The sequence below is a fragment of the Quercus lobata genome, chromosome 5, assembly GCF_001633185.2.
Source record: "Quercus lobata isolate SW786 chromosome 5, ValleyOak3.0 Primary Assembly, whole genome shotgun sequence".
NCBI lineage: Eukaryota > Viridiplantae > Streptophyta > Magnoliopsida > Fagales > Fagaceae > Quercus > Quercus lobata.
In genome coordinates this window covers 79,063,594-79,078,736 of record NC_044908.1, presented here as the reverse complement: position 1 = coordinate 79,078,736, position 15,143 = coordinate 79,063,594, and the positions used below count along the sequence as shown (strand labels likewise).

The 15,143-nt window shown below is 31.4% G+C and overlaps 1 protein-coding gene across 3 annotated transcripts; it reads left to right on the top strand.

Moving 5' to 3' along the window:
- The first annotated feature begins 515 nt into the window (after positions 1 to 515).
- Positions 516 to 14,422, top strand: LOC115991690 (G-type lectin S-receptor-like serine/threonine-protein kinase At4g03230). 3 transcript variants are annotated; one of them, XM_031115543.1, is made up of 10 exons: positions 516 to 911; positions 1,014 to 1,075; positions 4,273 to 5,740; positions 10,121 to 10,582; positions 12,486 to 12,590; positions 12,722 to 12,930; positions 13,025 to 13,235; positions 13,366 to 13,603; positions 13,783 to 13,933; positions 14,050 to 14,422. In XM_031115543.1, the coding sequence occupies exons 3-10, from the start codon at positions 4,498 to 4,500 to the stop codon at positions 14,344 to 14,346; spliced, it is 2,916 nt and encodes a 971-aa protein (XP_030971403.1). In that variant the 5' UTR covers positions 516 to 911; positions 1,014 to 1,075; positions 4,273 to 4,497; the 3' UTR covers positions 14,347 to 14,422. The 3 variants fall into 3 exon arrangements, with proteins under 3 accessions (XP_030971403.1, XP_030971404.1, XP_030971405.1); XM_031115544.1 differs by lacking the exon at positions 1,014 to 1,075; XM_031115545.1 differs by lacking the exon at positions 12,486 to 12,590 and having other exon boundaries at positions 518 to 911.
- The last annotated feature ends 721 nt before the right edge of the window (positions 14,423 to 15,143 follow it).

Below are 15,143 nucleotides of genomic sequence, written 5' to 3'. Positions count from 1 at the left end.
TTTTTGTTGGAATGGCTTGAATAGTCAAACTTAGTGGATTGGCATTAGTGGTTTTAACATATGCAGTATGAAATTGAGAGAATACATAAGTGTAACTTAATCAATGCTTAAGTTTTGGTCCTTGTGATTCACGATTGCAAGCAATACCAATCAGGATTTCCTAGTCAGCCTGACATTGAATCAAGCCATTTCTAGTATTTGATACTCATTTTCTTGAGAGGAAGATAGTCTTGGTCGTTATGATTCAAAAATTTCGGTGTAGTGCTTTAGCAGAGAAAAATGACTGGACTACAAAGACCCGTGCCTCACGATGTTAAGTCAAGTCTTCCCCAGCCCCCTCTTTCATGTGTGTTTCCTGGCAAGTTTGAAATACTCATGGGAATGCAGGGATAAATATTATCACCTACAGCTACCATATAGATTCACACAATCAGTAAACAGCAATTTCTAGGAAAAATCCTTGGAGAAGAAAACCAAAGGTGTACATTTAAATCAAACTAGAAAACGTTTCCTGAGGAGCCGTTACATAAAATGTTGTAGTGACATTTTGGTTTTCAACCCTCTTAAATGTTGTAGTGACATTTTGGTTTTCATCTCTCTTGCTCTCAGCCACACACATTGAACTCCCTCAACCACACAGCCCAATCCCGCCAAACAAACGGTCATTTTACCCTCTTATTTTCAGATTTTCACCTAAGCCCTTCACTAAAATTCTAAAATACTTGTACTTGGCCTCTCCTCTCTCTCATCTCAGAACTCACTCTCACTGCAGTCACGGTCTCACTTTCTCTCACCCTCTGAAAAAAATTCTTCTCACAGTCTAACACTTCCTAAGCCAATCAGTCTCTCTCTCTCTCTCTCTCCTCTCAGTTCTCCACCGCAGAGTTATCAGTTATGTAGCTCTTTCTTTGGTAAACCCTAATCCCTAATTTTTTTTGCTTTTTTTAGTTCACCGATCAACTTATTTGGTGATTCTAATCTTTGTTTTTTGGGTTATTTTCTTGCAATTTCAGGGGTGTTTTAAGAGATTTAGCCTCATAAAGGACAAAATCTGAAAGTACCAAAGACTTCTAGGGTATTTTCTAAATCTATTTTTTATTTGTTTTGAGTTCACTAATGTTTGATTTTGTTTTGAGTTAACCATGCTTGTGTTTGATTTTGCATCTAGGGTTTTTTTTTCTTCATTCATGCTGTTTAATATTGTCTCTATGAGTTTTTTTTTTTTAATTTTTTAAGGAGGATTGCTGTATGATTTTTTTTTTTTTTTGATGAGTAGATTTGCTATTTAATTTTGTTTCTGGGGCTCAAAGATTGTAATTTTTTTTCTTGATTATCCTATTGTTCCATTATTCTGTTGTGATTTTAGTTGATAATGTCCTGCTATTGTGGTTATTGGTGATTATCTTGTTGTTGTGATTTTAGCAATGAAAAAGCTAATATTATTATTTTATTATCCAAGCTAATGTGTCATTTTAGCATTGAGAAAGCTGCTTGAATGATTATTATCTGTAGATAGTTATAGAACTTGGTGAACGGCTGTGTATATGTTATAATTAAGTCAAAATGGGCTTAAATGCTATTCTTTAGAGGCCTAAAAGCCCAAAACTTGGAATAATAATTTTTAAAAGCCTAGCCCAAATAAACGAACTTACAGCACCGAATCGAAATTAACCCAATGTAGTCAAAGGTGAGCCAAGCACTTGCCTAGGCGCCTGGGCGAGGCGTGGCACCCCTAAGGCGCCTTAAAAGCTCTAAGGCGAGGTGCCTTTAGTGAGGTGCTTGCCTTTAAAGCCTAGGCGAGCAAGGCAATCGCCTTAAGCCATGAAAAAGGCGCTAAGACAAGAGCCTCAAGTTTTTTTATTTTTTTTTTATTTTTTTATAGAAGTTTGTAGTGAATCCTATTTTTAGATTATTAATTTCAAAAGGCATGTTATAAAACCTACTGTTAGTTAAATTAATTTACAATTTTTTTTTTGTAAGACTTACTCTTTTATGGAAGCTTTTGTAAAACGTATTGTTAGAACTAACTAATAGAGCCTAAACCATGTTAATCCTATTTTGAAATAATTTGATAGACCTAGTTTATTCATGATACACATTTAAAAACACTTCATTATAATATTATTATACACTAGGTACATATGATTTAAGTTGTACATGTATAATAAATATATTAAGAATTTGGCGCCTTTCTTTACTCGGGCTAGCGCCTTTTTGATGCCTCAGGCGATATGAGGCCTTGGCACCTTAAGGTCGCCTTTTGGCTTTGACTACCTTGAATTAATCGCACCTTTTGTAGACTGGTTTTTACCCTCTAAAATTAAGCTGTGGTCATGGATAGGGTGAAACCACACCTTATAGGTGTGGTGCAAAAAACCTCTTCAAAACGGACCAAACCAAATGCAACAGATGCTAATTGAATGCCTTAATTTTGAAGTTCAAATGATTTAATTGAATAAAAAAAAAGTTAGAGGACTGAAATTGTTGCGACTTAAATAATGCTCCCAAGTGCAGGATTATTGCGAAGTAATAACTCAGTAGGTCCGAGGTCGAATCCACGGGGAAAAGGGAATTGATTAACAAACCACAAAAGAATAAAACTAAAATAATAAAGTTTAATTGAAGAGATTTTTGATGGTTTAGTAAAGTTAATTTAAGTTGAGAGAAAATAACAATATATTAAGGCGCTAAGGTTTAGGGATCTACACATAAAACATCTATTGGTAGTTTTAACAATATTTATTTTATAACTCAACTAAAATTCAAACGAATGATGATCTTAGTCAGATGATTTAACAATAAAAGCTTAAGAATTAATTGTCTAAGGAAGTTTTATGAAATTGATTGATTTTAGGCCAAACAAAACTAGTGAATTAGTTCATAGGGAATACTAAGCATTTAATATGCCCGAAGTCTACGATAAATTAAAGGATTATACAGAACTAAACACTTTTTTAGATGAGTAAAACAATCAAAAACATAAAAACATAAGCATTAAAATCAATAAATAATTGTTAAGAACATACCAATAAACGGTTGGGTTTCATCTCCTTACCTTAGCAAGGCTTTTAGCAAGCCATAACACATAAAACTATAAAAATTATAAAGAAACTTTAAGAAAACCTAGATTATGTTCTACGGTAGCTCCCCTCTGAATTTTGCCCTAAAGCGCCTTTAAATAGGTTAAGGAATTCTATAACAAGTTGAATTCCCGTTTGGAGAAAATTCCAAGTTTTTAGACTTCACTTAACTGACGTTTTTGGCCCATTTAACCTCAGAATTCGGACTTTTGGTAAACTACAAAGTTGTAACTCTTTAAGTTAGCTTTCCAGCCCAACTTGAATCATCTTAATTGGACATTTGAGCCAAAAATTATGCTCCAAATACTAATTGGTGTGAAGCTGGGATCCTAATCTGAATTGGACTTAGATTTAGTGCAAATTTCCTTTGATTCCTTGCTCGAATTGGACTTGAATTTAATTGGGTTGACCTTCTTTGACTTCATTATGGCCTTTGTAAAAGTAAAGTCCATTAGCTCTTTTCTTTGCACGCATTAGAATTTAATTATTCTACAAAATACAAATTCACACATTAGAATTTAATTAAGCACAAAATTGATTATTTAGCATTATTCCAAAATTAACTATAATAAATATGATAATGTTTTCTAATAATGATATAAATGTGCAAAATTAAGTTATTATCAGAAATAAATTTAGTGAAATTTTAAAAATGGTTTTCTCAAAACAAAATTAGAAGGCGACAAAAATGTACAATAGTTTGAAGACCCGTTATTCGGCCTTTTGTCATCAAGGCATTTTTACTTGCGTTTGGCTTACTCCTGGCGAGTGGTGAGCACAAGGTACTTAACAAAGTGCTCCACAAAATAGAGCTACTTCCCTCTTTTTAATAGAGGTAAAGATAAAGAAGTTATTTGTATTCAATGAACTTTAAATTCCAATCATACCTTTAAATTGTGTTCTTTCAATCGGAAAAGGGTCATTTGTACTATAGCTTAGTGGTGATATTATAATTTTGTATTAGACTCCGTTTGGAAGCTAATGGAAGTTTTAGTTTATTTTAGTTTTTTGCTTCATTTTGGTACTATTCACAGGTCCGTTGCACGTTCTAGTATTATTCATGGGTCTCATTGTACTATTCAGTTTGCTTTAATTTTTAATTTTAATTTTTATTTTTTTTTACACTTTCAACAAAAAATCTTTAATTTCAGCCAAATAAACTGTTCTCAAACGTGCTCTTTGTATATTGTAGGATTAGGAACTGGAAATTGCAGTTGTGGAAATTACAATGTTTACATCCCAAACGACATGAAATGGGCTGAATATGCCAAAGTCCGCACAAACTTCTAAAATGCTAACGAACATAGGAGGCGTAATAATCCACTGTGCAGCTTCATCTATCATTCATGTTACGTTTACATTCAGAAAACAGAGAAACAATTCTATTTATATTGTATATTCTTAATCATTAATATTTATGGTAAGCCAAAGGGAAAAAATGAGAACAAGCACCAATATTTTGAGATGGTCTGCTAACTGCAGGCTGTCTTCCATGTTGATCTTGTACGTGCTACTGTTGTGTTCCTTTTATGCATATTGTGAAGCTAGAGACACATTGAGACAAGGAGAGTGGATTACCGACAATGGAGAAACTCTGGTTTCGGCTGGAGGGAAGTTCGAATTTGGATTCTTTAGTCCTATTGGAAGCTCTGGGAACAAAAGATATGTTGGAATATGGTACCACGAGTGGGATAACCGAACAGTTGTATGGGTTGCCAACCGAGATTACCCAATTAACAATGCCAATGGAGTTTTCAACGTTACAGAAGATGGCGAGCTCAAGGCATTGGATACGACTGGAAAGGAATATTGGTCTGCATATATTAGAGGGTCAACATGTCCGTGTAGAAACCGAACTTTGACTCTCAATAATTCGGGAAACTTGGTGTTCGGTGATTTTGGACAGCATGCGAATCTGTGGGAGAGCTTTAACACTTCAACTCATACACTTCTTCCAGGCATGGATGTGAATCAAGACTCGATGTTGTCTTTGATTTCTTGGAAAGGCTCTGATGACCCTGGAGAAGGGAGCTTTAGTTTTTATATTTCCGGGTCCATTTACAAAGATTTTATAATTTACTGTAATCGGTTTAGTTCAGACCAAATGGATGCTAAATTACGAAATCTTTCAAGGAATTTTGCTGCAAGGATTGTGATGGATTTTAGTGGGAAGTTGCAGTATTGGAGGTGGGATGTGAAAGGTATGAATTGGTCCTTGATAATGGCAGAGCCGGATAACAAATGTAATCTGTATAACTATTGCGGAAACTATGGTGTTTGTGATCCAGACAATAACTTGGTGTGCAAATGTTTGCCGGGGTTCAAGCCCAATGCACCAGAGAAGTGGCATTCTGGAGATTTTTCAAATGGGTGCGCCAGAAGCTCAGTGTCATGTGGCGAAAACGATATGTTTTTTCCCGTATACGCAATGAGTTGGGACGATACCGACAGTAACTTAAAGCCAGTTTCGGTCAAAGACGAATCGGCTGGCAAAACGAAGTGTCTTAAAAGGTGCGACTGCAGGGTTTATTCCTATGACAATGACACTAATACTTGCTATATTTTGACGCAAGATCCAGTTGATCTTCGAGAGTATGCCGAAGGTAACAACAGCTATTCCGTCCAGAGCATTTCCGTCCGTGTGGCGATATCTGATATAGGTACAAATCCTTTTCACATGGGTTTGCATGCTTTTACTGAGTTTTTAAAATTGCAATCACCTGCTGTTTTTCAGCAGGGTTTTGATTGTTTCACGTGCAATACTTTCCACCTTCTTTTACATCATAGTTAAAGTATGGATATTCTTTAACAGGTTTAGATTTTCTTGCATTATCTCTTTTTTCACGTACACTTTTATGTAATAAAATATAGACATTTTTAAAATATCGATATTCCCGCATTGAATTATTGTAAAAAAATATTCAACTTTCTTGAACAATATGAATATTTACTAGTCTTGATAATCTTTGAAGTAGTTTATAATTATCTAGAAGTGCGAAATAATAATTAGCCATTTTTCACTAAAGTAGATGTAGAAATGACATTAGAAATATATAAGATGACCTCAATATAAAAAGGGAAAAAAGCATTTGGTTGGAGGAATAGAACAGTGCCAAAATTGTTTGAAATCACCACCAAACACAAACAATTGTTCAAAATGAATTTTATTAATTAAAAAAATAGTATGAGTTCAATCATCCAAGATTTTGTAGAGTTTCCAAAAAATCAAGAGATAAAGATAGCATCTATGAAACCAATCTTAAATGAACTAAATACTAATCTTTAGTAATCCAAATACTAAACTAATCCCTATCATAACTCAAACTAAATAAATAAAAACTTAAAATGTGGAATAATCCAAAGAAAATCCAAAATAAATTTTTTTAAATAATTTATGATTGTGCTCCTACATCACATTTTCCCCTTGATGTTTGGGGTAGTTCACAATTCCTCCCCTAAACATTAAAACCAGGCTATTCCCCCCTTAAGTTTTGGAAGCAAGCAATAACTACCCCTACAACTCTCTCACTTGAAACCCAACGGAATCTTTTAATTTGTGGAATATTCTATTATGGAATATCTAAAATACCCTTACTAAATAAGTAAAATCCAAAAAATACCTTAGTTCTATTTAATTCGATTCGTAAAGTTTCTTATCATCGAGCAAGAGATTTGGGGTTAAAAAATTTTTGTCTACACCAAAAACTAATTGCTATTTTGGTGATAATCATTATAACCAATTGGTGATAATCTTGTCTACACCAAGGGCAAGGATTTTTTTTAACCGAAATAAATAAATTAATAATTTCATATTGCTTTTTTAAAAAAACTAATGAAACTTTGTGTTCTCTGTAAATATATATATATATATATATATTACTTTCTTTTTATATTAAAATTTTCATCTACTTATTTTATGAGTGAATTTTCTTGATATATATATATATACATACACACACAAAATCAAAACATACCCATATGAAGATGCTTTGCAAACAAACAAAATAACATATCAATTGTTGTCCAACAATGATTAACTGGACCAATTAGGAAAACAATTTGTTATTGATAATCTATTAAGATTATTTTCTTGGCAAAAGCTACATCATCCACCCAAAAATATTATCAAATAAACAATTATTAGCAAAATCTCATAATTAAGTTTATATATACATCATTGTGAAAATAATAAAAATAATAATGAAAATACAATTGCAAAAGCTAAAATATATCACTTATCTAATTATTTTAGTTTGACTGGACTTTGCTTTTGTGTAAATAAGTGGCCTTATAGAATACTTCTAATACAACTACCGAAAGTACTTTATTTACAAAAACTATAAATTTGTTCACCCAAAAAAATTAAAAAATAAATAACACATAGTAAAGTCTCATAGTTTAATATCTAAATGGATCACTATAAAAACTCAAATGCTAACTTGCAAAACAAGTAGTTATTAATTTAAATCAAATCAAACCAATGGGATGAAGAGAAAGAACCTGTGATTAGAAATTGGAATACCAAAACATCTAAATATGCATAAAAGCCTATGCACCTAAATGTGATTTGAAAATTAAATCAAGAATAACAAAAAGAACCATTAGTGGTAAAAAAAAAAAAAAATTATTGAAACAATAAAGATTCCACCAAAAGAAACAAATCGAAGAAAGAGAGAAAGAGCATTGACTTTTTTGTCATGGACAACTTGGAAGGAATATGGAAGAGAAGTCGAAAGAAGTAAAAAGAAATTTATATGAAAATTAAGATAGAAGAGGAAAGGTTGAAGTAGATGAAAGTTTAAACAAAGTGAAACATTAGAATTTAAGAAGATACAATGGAGAAAATTTAAAAATCCATAAAGATAATTGGATGAAAAATTTAAGAAGGCAATGATTGGAGGAGATTAGAGATTGAACAAAGAAGACAATGGTTGGAAAAGATTAAAGGTTGAACAAAGTGAAAATTCCAAAAAAATTTAAAAAAAAAGGAAAAAAATATTAATGACATGGTGCAACAAAGGCGTTATGTAAAATTTATTGCAAGACTTCCATTATTTTATATAGTTTAGATAATGTTTTTTTATTTGATTTTTTATTAATTTCATTGCTTAGTTATGATCATTTTTTTTTTTTAAAGAAAGTTATGAACATCTAAATTAAAGTATGTATATAAAAGCAAAATTATATATAAATTTAAAATCACGCCAAGATGAATGTGTAAAATCAATCTATTCATATATATATATATATATATATATATTATTGAGAAAAAAGTTAGGAGTAAAAAATAAATAAGAGAAAGATGATTATGTGGCAAATGAATTGGCATAATAAGAGTTTAGCAACATTTAATGCTACACCTTGACTTTTATATATATATATATATATATATTTTTTTTTTTTGAGAGATAATTACAATATGCTGCTAACCTCGCAGTTCGAATCCTTTTCCCTCTAGACCCCCAAGCATTTTGTGCATGGAGAGGTGCCAATTCAGCTACAAGGCCTTTGGCCTTTTATATTTTATATAAATGTAGTATAAATTGGTGTATTTTAGACATGGATAAAGTTTAACTACAAACTTGGTTGTACCCATAAACTAATGACTACAACTCTTACTAATATAATTAACATGATTATATATTTTGAAAATCTTAATTATTGAATTATATGCTCTTTATTTTCTTGATTACACGTATGCATGTCAAATTTTGTGCCAATTAAATGTTATTTACTATTCAATCCATAAACTTATTTTTTTATGCATAATTTTAGACTAAAAAACTTGAAATTTAAATATTTGATTTATGGCATAACTATTGATCTTTAATTTTATAGAAATTTTGCAACTATGAAGGATATAAAAAAAAATGTTAACCAACAATAGATTTTTCAAAATTCACATCCAATAAAAATATACTAAATAGAGTTGTAGTCATTGGCTACAAACAAGTTTGTGGTCAAATTTTGTCATTTAGACATTACATAATGGAATATTTTAGGAAGGACAAAGTTTGTCTACACCTCTCAAAAACAAAATTAACATGGCTACATATTTTGAAAATAACAAAGTTTGAATTACATGTTCTTTATGCTCTTAACGCATGAGTAAAAAAATTTGCAATTTAAAAAATTAATTGATGACATATCTATTGATCTTTAATCTTCTAAAAAAACAATTGCAAGTATGGAAGATATTAGAAAAAAATATAATCCAGTTGTGGTGCTGTCAAAATTCACATCCAAAAAAGATATTAAGTGAAGTTATAGATTTAGGCTAAAACTAAGTTTATAGCCAAACTTTGTTTTTTTGAAAACCTAACCATTGGATTGTAATTGCATGTTCTTTATATATTCAACACAATTACAACTAAAAATTTAAACATTTGATTAATAACATAGCTCTTTAGGAAATTTTGTAAGCATGGAGGATATAAAAATAAATGTAATCCAATGGTGGATTTGTGAAATCCGCATCCATTAAAAAGATATTGAATGAAATTATAGCCAAACATTTTCCTTTTAGCAATCACAGGACTTTCTTTGAGTTTAAGTGAAAGAGTAACAATAAAGGATATTTGGTAATTCCTAAAAATTTATGGAAAAATTGCTTGATTTTAAAGTTTAGAGGAGGAAATAAACTAGCCCAAGTACTATTTAAACCATAATTTTTGCAATCACAAATTGACCCTTAAAAACCTATTTTTCGGGCCTTGCCTAATGACAAAATGTTAAAAAGACATCCACATTCTGTGGACATACTAAAGAGTCAAAGATGGTAGTACTAACTGAAAAATATTCCTTATAATGAATTTGACAAGAGCATGTTTCTACCTTGACAACCGCTAATAGGTTGTCAAGGTGTCAACAGATGGATTTGACATATCACATAAAATACATTTATGGATTTGACATGTAGGAAGCTCAAAGCAGTACTACAAAGCTAGAAAAGTCACAAGTTTGAACTTTGAAGTTCATGTTAAATAGCGCTAATTATAACTCATGTATTTAATGGCTATTGACACTTGATACATGTGTAGAATCGGCTGTACAAAGTTGTGAGCCTTGCGGCATAAACATGATCCCCTATCCATTGAGCACTGGACCAAGTTGTGGTGATCCGAATTACTTCAGTTTCAATTGCAATACTACCTCAGGCCAGGTTAGTTTCATTGCACCAAGTGGCACATATCGAGTCGCTAGTATTGATCCAGATACACGAAGCTTTTTAATCCAAGTTAATGACAGTGGAAATCTGCGGTTCAACCATTCGTTGCCATTTGATTTAACTAGTCCAAGAAACTTTAGTTCTGAAATTTCAACTGAAGTTATAGATGAGGTTGAGATTGTTTGGGAGCCACCACTGGAGCCTATTTGTAATTCATCTGCAAAATGCAATGATTGGTCACATTCGACTTGCAAATCCGCAAGAGATGGAAAGAGGAGGTGTCTTTGCACCTTTAGCTATCGATGGGATGGCGCAATGTTAAAATGTAGAAAAGGTTAGAATTCTACCTTGTTAATGGATGCTTTGCTTCTTTACCACAATGTTAGGACTTTGCCTGTTTAACTTAGATTTTAAATTCTATAAAATATGTGGTATAAGTCCCTATTTTATATCCTACAGTATTATATTGTGAACTCAATCGACCATGGAATCTTTAAGAGCCAATACAAAAGTCATTTAATCTACATCATTCCAACAAAACCTAACCATAATAATCACAAAAAATCCACGGGTATCAAACGAACCATAAAATAGACCCTACCCCGCTACCCTTTAAATAGACCCTCTCCATTTCACTTTGTCTATATAGACTATAATATCTTTTATGTAAGAATAAATCCTGCTTTGCCAAAGTTTTCATTTACTTACCTGTAATCACTTTTTATTCTAACTTAGAAGTTAGGAGTTCTCTCATAAAAAATTAAAAAAAAAAAAAAAAGAAGAAAAAAAAAAAGAAAGAAGTTGGGGGAGGTCTTTCCTAAAATTCAAAAAATTGCTTATACCAAGCAATAAATGTTATATGTTATATATAATAGTTTTGTAAGGGATGGAGCTATATTGGTACTAAGGGGGGCAATGGCCCCATAGTCCCAATAATATATATATATATATATATATATTATATTATATCATGTTATTTATAAATTATTTTTAATAATTTACAGTGTCATGCTATTTGTCAGAGTTTGGCCTCTAAAAAGATATGAACCCCACCTAATAAAAACAAAAAAAGTCTTTTAAGGAAATTGAAAAATGTTAAGAAATTGTAATATCACATACAAAATAATAAGATTACAAGTAAATTATAAATTTTTTATAAAAGTCCTTAAATTCATTGTTTTTATGAAAATATGCATAACAAATCTTCAGTGGTTTTAATATAATTTTCCATAAGGCACAAGCTAAAGAAATTTCAATGCCAATTCTAAAATAAAGTTCCTATTTGATTTGAGCGATAAAAATATTGTCTGAGTTTTAGGTTTTGTAACCAAATTCCAACAATGCACTTTTTGGTTTGTGTGTTTAACGTACTTAGTTATCATAATTTTCTTGAATAAAATAATTTTTTTGTTCAATTTATTTATTTTTATTTTTATTTTTTCTTATTTTTTAGTATATAGTTTGTTGAGATTTGGGATAGTAAAGAGTTAGAGTGCAATCTTACATGACATGTCAATTTAAAAGAAAATTAAGTTTTTCGAGAAATAGATTGGAATGATAGTATTTCCTAAAATGATTTTTAATTGATGTATTCTTTGTTATTTGTGGGTCAAATACTTTTATATATGCAAGGCAACTAGTGTATTCCATAAGTTTGTTAGTATTATGAATGATAAATGTTCGTTATTTTTCAAAAATAACAATTTATATGTTCAAGAAATTAAAAGTTTCAATAAAGCAAAAATCATCTCATAGCACATTATTAAATTAAACTCATTGATCTTAACATTACGAATATCATATAAATGTTCAATTTAAAATCAATTTTTTAAAATAAAACTCACAGATTTTGCCATTACTCAATAATATATGACTTATTCAATTTTATATGAAAGATAGTATATATTGTGTGTATGCGTGCGCAAGCAAGTGCGTACACATTTATGTCTGATTTGAGTTTCATATATACAATTTCATTTTTGTCCTAAAGGTTGCCTCCTAAAAAAGAGTTCTGCCTACGTCACTGCAAAGTTTGTATTTTGCACAACAATAACATTATAATTACACAATTGATGAAAACAATTAACATCAATTGAATCCTGCTAATTATCATCGTTTAAACCAATCATTTGCGCATGTTCATGACAACAAAATATGATTTAAGATGCTTTTGTTCACATTCATTTTATTAAAGTATGACAAGTATTTTTTCTTTCCTGTCTATTCTTTGCCATCAGAAAAGTGGGTGATATTGCTTCTGATTATTGGAATAACTAGTGTGAGTATTCTCTGTGCCGTTAGTTCTGTTTACGTATGGTATAGAAACATAGCCAAGAGACAAGGTAACTACCTTACAAAACGCAAGCTATGCACAGTTTATAGTTTTTGTCAATTTGAATATGAATACAAATATTTATAAGTTCTTCCATGTGATTAAGATGTGAACTAAGACAGAAGTATCTTTTGAATTTAGAAAATAGAAAAATTGATCAAAGAAATCGAACACAAAGGATGTTAGACAGTGAAGATGTCCAAGCTTTGATAGACTTAAGTGAGTTCAAAGAAGAAGATGAAGAAGGCATAGATGTTCCTTTTTTTGATTTGGAAAGCATGCTAATTGCTACAAATAACTTCTCAAATGAAAACAAGCTTGGAGAAGGAGGCTATGGGCCTGTTTACAAGGTAATTTCAGCAACATTTATTGGTCATTAATGTTCATATCATGCAAATAGTTTTTGGTTAATGGTAATATTGTCTATTGGAATTTCGGTCACAGGGTAAACTTCCAAATGGTCAAGAAATTGCAGTAAAGAGGCTTTCAAGTGTCTCGAGTCAAGGTTTACAAGAATTTAAGAATGAAGTGGTATTGATTGCAAGACTTCAACATCGAAACCTTGTCAAACTCTATGGATATTGCATAAAAGGGACTGAAAAAATTTTACTTTATGAGTACATGCCGAATAAAAGTTTAGACTTCTTTATATTTGGTTAGTTTTTAAACCTACTCCCTAATATTTTACTATCCATGTTATGTTCACATTGTTTCTTATTTTAGTAATTGATTGCTTATTATAGTTATTAAAACCGTTTTTTGAAATGGAAATGAAAACTTGCAAGATCAAAAGCAAAGCATACTTTTGGATTGGGAGATGCGTTTCAACATCATTTGGGGAATCGCTCGAGGACTTCTTTATCTTCACCACGACTCTAGATTAAGGGTCATTCATAGAGATTTGAAAACCAGTAACATTCTTCTAGATCAGAAAATGAACCCCAAAATATCTGATTTTGGATTGGCAAGGATTGTTGGTGGCACACAAACTGAGGCAAACACAACTAAAATAGTTGGAACATAGTATGTTTCTTACAAACAACATGATTATTGTAGTCAGTTGTTTATGTTATTACATATTATGGCATATCTTGTCTATCAAAACAACATTTTGAAAATCTTAAATCCTAAAACATTATTTTGAGAATATGCCCATAATTTCCTTGCTAATATTATAATTTATTATGACCATTGCAATGCAGTGGCTATATCTCCCCAGAGTATGCATTAGAAGGAATTTTTTCTGTCAAATCTGATGTTTTCAGTTTTGGAGTAGTTCTACTTGAGATTATAAGTGGAAAAAAGAACACAAGTTTTTATCAGTCAGAACAAGCAATGAGCCTTCTAGGTTATGTAAGTGTGCTTAATTTTCTTAATTATAGGATCATTTTTTTCAATTCATATTAGCTAGATTGTGTACCAGTTACGCTTTGGTCATTTTTTTATTCATACCAATTTTATTGTCACAGGCATGGAGACTGTGGACAGACAAAAAGGTTTTGGATTTAATGGACGAGACCCTACAAGATACTTGTATTGCAAATCAATTTGTAAAGTGTGTAAATATTGGCCTATTATGTGTACAAGAGAATCCAGGTGATCGCCCTACCATGATGAATGTTATCAAGATGTTTGATATTGAAACTGTGAACCTTCCAACTCCCAAACGACCAGCCTTTTTCATAGGGAGAGACCAATCCAAGGCAACTTCTTCTGATCAACCAGAATCAAATAATGTATTAACGAATACTCTAGAAGGACGATGATGCATGGTAAAGATTCTCATGAGTCTTGTATCTCCTAATTACTCATGCAAAGTTTTTTGTGCACCCACAAAGAGAAATATAATGTTTTTGTTTGTTTTTTATACCTCTTAAAACACAATTGGATTAATCTAGTTAATTAGCCAAGTTATTATTTAGTCCAAATTTCAAATCTAGGTTATCACAATCAAATAATCATATCATGTATAGCAGCGGAAATATAAATAACACAATGACATAATGATCCAGGAAAACCAAATCGGTAAAAAAACCTGGGGAGGATTTAACCTAACTATCCTTAAGGTAAAAAGCAAATCTACTATGAAAGAATCGAAATTTTACAATAGCGACTTAGATTACTAACATCTTATTGCTACCTACTAGTAGAAACTTACTGATACAATCACGTGCAAGCTCCGAGACCACGGACTCCTTCTTTCTTGGATTCTACCGCAAGTATAAGCACTCTAGCTTGTGTATCTTTAAGCACTTATGACAGCAACTGAATGATCATCAAGTTCTTAAAGAAATCTCCTCCTTGATAGTCCTAAGCTTGTGTAAAGGAAAGCTCTTCACAGATCTCACGAGATTCACACAAACAGCAATATGAGCAACCTCTAAAACATGGTTAGAATTTGCCTTATATACCTAGGGCAAAACATAAAACCTTAAACGTTTTAATGAGCTAGGGTTGAGTTGAAATTCTGCAAAAAAACGCATTCTGCCCAAGATTCGATCGATCGAGCCAGGCCGAAATGCACACTTAATTATGCAACAGCTCAATTCCAACTTTACATAAA